The sequence below is a fragment of the Notothenia coriiceps genome, unplaced genomic scaffold, assembly GCF_000735185.1.
Source record: "Notothenia coriiceps isolate Sejong01 unplaced genomic scaffold, NC01 NC01_scaffold00037200, whole genome shotgun sequence".
Classification (NCBI taxonomy): Eukaryota; Metazoa; Chordata; class Actinopteri; order Perciformes; family Nototheniidae; genus Notothenia; species Notothenia coriiceps.
In genome coordinates, this window is record NW_011369901.1 from 1 (window position 1) to 9,618 (window position 9,618).

The window sequence follows — 9,618 nt, forward strand, 5'->3', positions numbered from 1 at the left end:
TTACTTGTTAGACGCTTTTATCTAAAGCGACTACATACTCAATATTGATTTTGACAGGGTTGTTGCACAAAAGATCCAAGCGCGCACAGAAGAAATCTGAGAGCAGACATTTCACGAGCGAGCGCACAGAAACAGCCTGAATGCGAGGAGAAGGTTTTAAGCTGGAACACAGGAAATCTGTAAGCAGAAATATATCTGAGTGCAAGCGTACAGTTTGAGCAGAAGCGGAGCAAATCTAAGCCCAAGCAGGCACTATTTGAGTGTGAGGACAGGGTTTGAGGGAAATAAATAGATATTCTGAACGTGAAATCAATAAAGTATGCTCTCAAATTTAAAGACCACGCTCTTGAATAAAGATAGGGAATAACCCCCATATGTATTCCTATGTGCATCACTCTGCAGCAGTCACGTCCGTGCGGCTGATACTTTCTCTCGCTTTCCTTCTCATACTGCCTGTCACTTTCCCTCTAATCTTCCTGTGGTTATTGTTTTGAAACACTGTTTTTCTCCCGGCCGTTTTAAAAACATTTCAGGCTAGTAAAAGTTGAAACACCGCTCTGTGCCGCTGCAGAATGTAGTGGACTCGCGGGAGCGAGTAGAGGACGCGTGAGAGCGCGCAGCTGGCGGTCCGCTCCGGGGCTCAGTCTGCATTTCATCCAACTTTGCATTAACGAAACAATTTCACAACAGACCCTGACAAACTCACAAAAACACAAAACAAATGATTAAAATGAGTGACTTACTTTTCCGCCGTCAAAACACTGCTTCTTGAAAGTCTCTTCTTTGCAGATGAAAAAATCCTTCGATTTGTCCCGATGCAGAGGATGTTTTGTTTGGAGATGCAGGTCCAATTTATTCATTTTCAAGCTTTCATTACTGAGCACCTCTCCACATAAAACACACTGAGGCCGCTCCTCTCCATTTCTAACAGCTTTTCTGAAGCCAACGTTTAAAAACTCCTCTTTGTATCGTCTTTTTGCCATCATGTACGATCGGGATTAATCAACAGACAATAAACAGACAGCGCGAAAACTTTCGCGGGGGACGCGTCAGAGCTGATACAAATACAATCTTTTATTTTTAGTTTATTTTTATTTAGAAAATTAAATCATTCAATATACAATGCTATATTGCATAATTTCATTTTCAAAATAAAAAATAAAATACAAAAATTATAAAACAATTGTATTTGCAACGCAGCCATCAGCTCTGACGCTGTGTGTGTGTAGCAATGCATTTAACTGGCGACCCAATTAAAACGGGTCCGCGACCCATTTTGGGTCGCGACCCTGAGTTTGGGAAAGGCTGAACTAGAGACATGAAAGACACAATGAGACTATCGCCCTCTCACTATTTCAGCCTCTCTGATAAATATGCTGCTGAATGTTTGGACGTATTCATTTGTGTTTCTTTAGGCCTGCCAGTCTCCTGGAAGGACCCCCGCAACATGGACTCAGCGGTCCCCATCGTGACGGAGAGCTGTGGCGTTTACGGCACTTTCTACGTGGACCTGATGGGAAATGGTCTGAAGACCTTTAACAGTCCTGGGAGCCGCCCTAAGGCTCCTCACGGTGTCCCCCTTCAGCAGGGGGAGACCATCCAGATCTTCTCTCAGCCCCTCGCAAAGAGCGCGTCCCTGGGGAGCCGCGAGGCGTTGTCATGGAAACAGGCTATACGCCCCCAGCCCAGGATGGGGGTGCTGAGGGAAAAAACCCACAGCAAGCAAGGTGCATAGTTGAGATTGTGATGTTAACACCACAACTATATTTGTTCTTCCTTTCATTGTCCCTCTTTGTGTGTCTCTGCACACGTTGTCTTCTGAGTGTTGTGAATGATGTCAATGCAGAAAGTAAGACAGCTTTGTTTCAAATGTTTGACATTGTATCAAGCAGGGCTGCACTATTGAAACCACCATATTACACTATCCAATATTTAAAGGGGAACTGTTTGGAGGTTTCCCTCTCCTGTAGTGTGTTCTTAGGTGTTCATTCATGTGAATGGTCTGCAAAGGCTAAAATCCCTGTGTCCAGAGGGAGTTTTCTCAGGGAACTTAGTGACATCACTATGTTACACTCACGCTTCTATTGGCTAGCGCTCCGACACATTGTACGTGATAAAAAAAGAAGAAGCTGAAATGCGTCTGTGATTTCCTTGTTGACCCCAGAGCTGCATGCAGTGAACAGCGCCCCTCTCACGCCCAGCAGGAGCCAGGCCTGCTCCTCCAGTGTGTTCAGACAGAGGCTCAGTCACATCCCAGCAGCCCGGCACGGTACCACACAACACAGTTTATAGCACTCCTTACTCCAGCATCTTTGTGAATTTGTGATCTTGATTTTGTATTTATAATTAAGTTAGAACGTGTACTTTAACACAATTTGATTTTAGTAGTTGAATTATTGGCGACTGGTTATAAGTAGGCATATGTTGTTTTTGTCTAGGGGGGCATCCAGAGTGGGATAAAGCTGCTGGCTGTCCTCGACTGCTGCATTACTCTGCATCCTTACACCTGATGGACATGCTGCCCCCCCCACCACCAATGCCACTAGAGGACACCATGGACTCACACAGCCTCAGCTCAGATGAAGGGTAAGAGACTCACACAGCACAGACGGAGGGGCGGGGGGGAAGAGACATTTCTGATGCATCTCTAATCCTCTAGCAGCCACAGGGGTCATCATGCTGGTCCCAAAGAGCAGGAGTGTGATAGACGGATACAGTCATCAGGGAAATCTGATTGGTCATTGTTGCATTCCAAAACAGTAAAGTTATAAAGAAAGAGCTGTCTGCCATGTTTAAAACAAGTCTGGGGTTTCCATGCCTTATTGGTCAGAGATGACCTCAACGTCCTTCCTTATGTATGTTTGTTTCCTTTTAGTGGCCCAAGAATTGACCTCACTTTAGTGGGAACACACAATATGGACAAAAAGCAAGTAAGAAAAGAGACTGGAGGTAGATGACCGAGAGCCTAATGTTTATTGGAGCTAACGGAGGAAATGAGAAATGCCAAGCATAGGATGTCAGGAAGTCTAAATATACAAGAATAGTTGAGGAACAATCAGTTCCGTAGGTTTGTGTGCGTGTAAATGGCCTGCAATGGTCTGGTCTCTTTACTTACGTAACATAGTGACATCACTATGTAACAATTGAACTGCTTTTGGCTCTAACACATTGTCTATGATATTCTAAGGGGGCGAGACATCTCTAAGTGGTTGACCAATCACAACAGAGCTGGACAGGGTGAAAAGAGGTGCTGCAGCACAGGCAGTATGAGAAAGAGAAAGAGCTTTCTGAACATGAAAGCATGGAGACGTGTCCCCGTAGAGACGTTAATCGGCCCAACATCATGAGTCCAAAACGCACAGAGCAGATGGAACAAACGCTTTGTGCTGTTTGACTGTTTCCTATTATATGTGTATTTCTTGTTGAACAGGGCAAGTGATTCCTGTTTCTACACAGTTCAGTGTGTTATTTATGTTCTTCCCAGAAATCTTTCCTTACTGACTGAGAGGCTGAGTCAGGACACTCAGCCTCTCAGTCAGTAAGGAAAGATTACTGGGAGCTGCTTCAAGTTTAATTTTATTTTTAGCTTTTAAGGAAAGTATTTCGATTTTTGAATTGCAGTTAACTCGTGTGTGTATGATCTCCAGCTCCAGTCATTCTACGAAGCTATCAGTGGACTTGGGCTCTCTCCAGTCAGTGTGTGATGCGTCCTGCCGCTGTGGGCAGCCCCCCCCCACCAACAACAGCTGCCCCTCCTACAGCCACCTGTCTACTGCATCATACTCCAGGTCAATGGATGAGGAGCAGAGGGGCACACTGACAGCAGAGGAGGCTACACAGTATCTGGAGCTCAGCCCCAAACCTGAGAGGAGCAGGTAGATAACAGCTCGCTGACCCCAGCACATGATAATACAAATCATATGATTCAGGCGAGGAACGTTTATTAATATAGCACCTTTCAACATAAGGCCATCCAAAGTGCTTTACAAATATGAAAACATTAAGAGCAGAAATTGTACTGCGGAATCATTTAAAAACAGTCATTAAAAAGCAAAAACAACAACATTTAATACTGTGCACTACATGTACATGTTCATGCCCCCCCCCCCCCCCCCTGTGTCAACAGTGCTCTACCTCAGCAGTGTCCCTCTCTGTCGAACCCCTTCTCCCCCACCCTGGGCTACATCTATGAGCGTGTCCACTCCCCTCAGATGGAGGAGGACCCCCCCACCCATGAGCCTGAGGTCCCAACGATGGGCCTGCGCCGCGCCCGCCTGCAGAGCCCCCCGCCCCCCTCCTCCTGCTGCAGCGAGGGGGACGGCTCCCTGTGGAACACCTGGAGCTCGGTGACGGGCAGCAGCCTGGCCAGCGCCCGCAGCAGCTTCATCAGCTCCGTGGACAGCTGCTGCACCGAGGACAGCGCCACCTTCAGACGCCTGCTGGCCGCTGCAGCCGGGAGCATGGGCGGAACCTCGCTGTCAGGTGAGCCCTGACGGGGGGGAAAACACTCTGAACACTGACCGATCACACACACACACACACACACACACACACACACACACACACACACACACACACACACACACACACACCGCGGTTCCTCAACAAGCTCTACTCAGCCAGGAGAACCAGATGTGATTGTTTCCATTTTGACAGCAGAGCACTCAGTGTGGCTCATTGTTTTTGATCAGAATCGAGTTATTGCCAAGATGGTTTACACATACAAGGAATTAGCTTTGGTGTATGGTGGTGCAAACATAAACAACATAAGGGAATATGTTGTAAGAGACGGTAAAAAAATATAACAATTATAAAAAGAAAATATTTGTAAAAAACGATTTAGCATTAAAAAAGTAAAAGACAAGTATTTAGACCAACTTTAAATATAAAAAGTATTACAATGAATATATGACAAACTACAGTGTGTTTTATTTGAAAGTGGAGGGTTGTGCAAAAACATATTCAGAGAGATGAACATGGATTACAGTAAAATAAAACGAAAAAAGGAAAGGCACAAGAGCCTGTAGTGGAATGTACATCTCTCCACTAGATGGAGCCCTCTGTCAGTCTGACTGCTTGGAGCTGCAGGCCAAACAGTGGCAGCCAGTACACCTGTCAAACTGAACCATGGAACTCAAGACATGTGTTTGTTTTAAGAGTATTTTGAAGTTCAACATTAAAAATGAAAAACATATTTTGGATGTTAATAGGAGAGTGTACATGTCACTGTTTGTCAGTGTGTGTGCATGTGTCTGTTGCTGTCAGAAACAAAGACATTAAGTCTAATATCTGAGATGTCACCAGGCAATTACTTAGCTGGTTTCATGAAATCACATCTCAGGATGAGTCAACTCGCCCCCCCATGACACCTCATCAGTCACTCTGCTCTCCATCTGCAGGCAGCCTCACTCTCTTGTGGCTGTTTCCATAGATTCAGATAAGAAGAAACTACACTAGCTTCTTCACCTGCTAATGACCACTAGCTTCCCCAGAGCTGTGGTCATTGTTCATCTTCAGAATGTGTAGAACATAAGCATCCATCCATGTGACTACATGTTTAGTGTCACATGGAGACTTAAAAGGCCTTCATTTTTCCCCTCAGGATCTTTCTGGTAGTATTCTTATTGAATACAGGTTACTTTTTTAGGAATAGAATATATTCAGCTTCACATCTACCATTTAAGTATCCACTCTAGTTAAATGATACTTATGTAAAGACCCCGTTTCAAGGATAAGCAGAGTGTGGACTAATCATGTGAAAAGAGGGGAGCAGCAGGAGCAGGCCTTTTTCAGATTAGAACACTCACATAAAACACTTCAGCTTAGAATAACTGTTATTATTCCCAGACAGCTACCTTTTCTAAGGTCTTTGAAGTATCAGAATGCCTTCAGAATGCAGAATATGGCTGTTGTGAAAGGCAATGGTGGCTTTGTTGCCTTAAACATTTTAGAGTAGCTTTATTTTCAGTGACTGACAGCTGGTTCAAAGAAGCTATTTTGTCCTCAGAGAATCAGCGTGACACAAGGTGCTGCTCTGAGTCGAGGGGCTTTCTGTATTAATATAACCCCTCCACTCCATATTGAAATGTTTGTCAACATGTGCTCCTCTCCTGTGTTCAGACTTCTCCCCACCGGCCTCTCCCCTCAGCGCCGTGTACCCGTCGTTCTGTGAGGGCGACTCGGCGGAGCTGGAGCCGGTCCCTGCGTGGGAGTGGAACCTGGCCTGGGTGGAGGAGATGGAGGCTCAGTACAGAGCTCACTATCCTGCCAGGAGCTCCAAACCCTTTGACAGTTAGGCATCAGAGGAAAAGATGCAACATGACTGCATTTTGAGAACTTCACAAGCACCTCACAGCGATGCCAGAACAGCAAGACAAGAAGAAATGACGGATGATCTTCATTTATTTATCTGAGAGGGCTGGAATTGAAAGGTTGAAATACTACAGGGTTTGATAGCGTTCTCCCTGTCAATAATAGTTACATGTCTGGATTTCAAATATAATTGGAGCAAACTCCTTGATGTTTGAGATACTTCTGTTTGTCTGTAATAGTTTTACCTCAGGGCAGTCCGACTACTGTTTGCATCCTCCAAATGACTTCCATTGAGGCTCTAAAGTTTTCTTTCCGCTCATTAGAGGGTAATGAGACACTTCCCCTGGGCTCTTCTCACCCAGTGTGTTTGAAAAGGCCAGAGACACAGAGACAGGATGGAGACGGAGAACCCAGTCATTAGCAGCGCTGCACACTTCCTCACACACATGTTTGTTTCTTATTTTCCTCCAAGATTTCATTTGGGCTGGAGTCCTACCAAATGATCACTTCTGTATATTCAGCATACTCAACACATGTTATACAAAGAACTTAATCACATTCCAAATCCCGTTGTCTCTTACGGTTTATTACATTCTGGGAATTATTTTATATTTGAAGATTGTTTTTTACTTTATACGCTCTGTCCTTTTTCTATTTTACAAAAAGTTTGTATAATACAAAACATTATGTAGTTCAGGATAGCAGAAGTAGCAAAAGTTATTTGTAAAAATAGTTCAAAATGAATTGAACTAAGTGGAGGTGTAACTTTAAATCTTACTTTAGGAAGCATTCCACAGTATGCTCGATGATTTATTTTGTTCTCGTAACAAATGTGTTTTATTATTTAGAAAAACATGTTAGAATTGATTGATATCAGGTTTTATATGTTACATGTAATGTTTCAGTGAGCTGAAACCTGTGACATTGATACTGTCTCTTATGTTATTATTTTTATTGTTATTAAAAACACCCACGTATACACATCAAATGCTAGTGGGACATTTGATCTAGAAACTCCTCCATACAGGAAGTGTTCACAGTTTCTCACAGGGACACGTTGACATTTCAGTGCTTCACTGGTTCAACATATGAGGGGGGGGGGGGGGGTTCCGACATTGAACCCCCTGCTGTTTCTAATGGCTGTGTAACAGGAAGGTGATGTTTATAACTCATCTGTTTGGCTTGAGTAACCAACACCAACAATGCTGCTGCAGCTGATCATTACAAACCCGTTGAAGAGAATAATTAACACTAAATGTCTGTGTTTGTTCAGGAAAGTGTGGTTTTTTACTTTGAAATGTTAAAAATGATGTTTTTCCTTAAAAAAAAACCTGGGATTTAATGTAGCCTAGTTTAGTCTGTTTAAAGTAGATTATTTGCACACGTCAGTCAAACCTCACAGGAGTTGGATGAGTATTAGGGAGGAAGAGCTTTGCAGACTGATACATATTTTAATATGTATGTAAGATAATATGATTTACTCAATCACTTTGTGTGCAGCTGCAAAGCACGACATGCATTTTGAAGTAATCCCTGGCCTGTATCTGGGCTGGGGGTCAAATGAGACTGTTGAGCTAAGAAGTGCTTTGCTGTCTGTTTCAGTTATAAGCTGCTCAGGAACAGCCATATTAGTTATATTCCAGGTATTAAAAACAGCCCAAGTTAACAAACACATAGGAACGAGTCTCAGGGTTAATTTGTTATTTCCTTCTCAGAAGAGGGACAGGCTTTTTCTGCTTCAAAAATATGCAATAATTAAGATTTCTTTCATGTCTTTACTCTCTGAGAATTTCATTTAGAAGATTAATCAGACTGCTTCTCTAGCAGTTATTTTCAGATGAAGTCAAGCAGACCTGCAAAAAGTAGTCAAAGCAGGCTAAAATGATGAATAATGAAAACAGTGCAGGCTTTGTTAAGCACAGGAATCAAGCTTTAAACTCTGCTCATTTATCTGAAGGAGCCATATTTACCCTATATGCAATGCAGCAAATAGTGGATTACATGTTTGTGTGTGTGTGTTTGTGTGTACTGGACCGCCATAGAGATTATCCTTCATCTGTCTCCTTCACTAAAGGCCATATGTTTCTACATGAAGCCCCCGGCTCCTCTGAACACGCACGCACGCACACACACACACACACACACACACACACACACACACACACACACACACTGATAGACGTGAACACACTCTATGAGGCTCACACAGTAATGAATCAGGCACTCCTGTACTGTCTGCTTGTCTTATTAGGTTATACACACATACCACACACAGGACCACACACACCCTTGGGGTTTGTGCATCACAGATTTTTTGGTGATATGCCAAAATACCAGCTGTATATAGTACCTATGTCAGCTAACCAATGACCCATATTAGACATGGCCTGAAACCAATGCAAACACACACACTAACACACACACTCAGCACACACATGTCATTGGATGTCTTCCCTAAAGTCTGTTCTTTTATAAAATGAATAGATACCTTCTAAGACCAGATATGAATGTGCAGCATTGTGTGAGCACAATTAGCAGGATTTCTAGCTAAATTAGTCTTAAATCATGCATGATCCTCAAAATTGACCCTTTATATAACGTTAATGTGAAAGTTGTTAGTGGTAAATCTTTCAGCAGTTTGCCAAGATGAAGTTTGTTTTCAACCTGCAATAGGGTTCTACAGGGAAGCAAATAGAATATAAGAGCACAAACAGAAACCACATGAGGAGAAAATAGATACAAAGTATAATCCAACATGCAGCACCCCCCAGGGATTACGGCAAACAGTCAATGTCTGTGTTTTAAAATGTTCGCTTAGCGAGCTAACTTCAGGGAAAACTCTGGGTTTCCGGTCCTACGACGCTGGTTCTCTTCTGACCGGGCTAGATCTCCATGGTAATTTATGCTGAACGGCTCACCTCCGGAGCAGGTTAGGTTGCAGGAGAGAGAGATCAACTCAGTGAAAGCACCGCCTGCTGACTAATCAGAGCTCAGTGTGCGGAGTTTAAAGCTATGAAGTCATATTACAGGAGAAAGGAAATACAGAAAAACTGCCGTTGCAGGAAAGACGGCCGGCAAAAATCACCGACTGTGTGAACGTGAACACATTAATAGAATATCACCTCCCATCTTCAGAGCAATCTGACTATTATAACATTAGCCTTAAGAAAGCTTACTTAAATATCTGCCACAACATAAGTAACCGGATCAAAGTAACATTGCCTACAGTCCGCGACACTAGTGCAGACGTCGATGTGTCCCATTATCATTCATATCACATCATATCACATCACAATACATTATGAT

General features: G+C 43.3%; 1 protein-coding gene across 1 annotated transcript; it reads left to right on the plus strand.

The window, feature by feature from the left end:
- The first annotated feature begins 1,420 nt into the window (after nucleotides 1–1,420).
- On the plus strand, nucleotides 1,421–8,384 carry LOC104964359 (roundabout homolog 4-like). Its single transcript, XM_010793111.1, has 6 exons — nucleotides 1,421–1,727; nucleotides 2,165–2,269; nucleotides 2,439–2,586; nucleotides 3,648–3,875; nucleotides 4,127–4,482; nucleotides 6,121–8,384. The coding sequence occupies exons 1-6, from the start codon at nucleotides 1,448–1,450 to the stop codon at nucleotides 6,294–6,296; spliced, it is 1,293 nt and encodes a 430-aa protein (XP_010791413.1). The 5' UTR covers nucleotides 1,421–1,447; the 3' UTR covers nucleotides 6,297–8,384.
- Nucleotides 8,385–9,618: the final 1,234 nt, after the last annotated feature.

Bases quoted from the DNA above. Each gene is read 5' to 3' on its own strand.
- LOC104964359 (XM_010793111.1), top strand. From the start codon at position 1,448: ATGGACTCAGCGGTCCCCATCGTGACGGAGAGCTGTGGCGTTTACGGC. The intron at 3,876-4,126 runs GTAGATAACAGC...CTGTGTCAACAG, and splicing joins CCCAAACCTGAGAGGAGCAG to TGCTCTACCTCAGCAGTGTC. The intron at 4,483-6,120 runs GTGAGCCCTGAC...TCCTGTGTTCAG, and splicing joins GGGCGGAACCTCGCTGTCAG to ACTTCTCCCCACCGGCCTCT.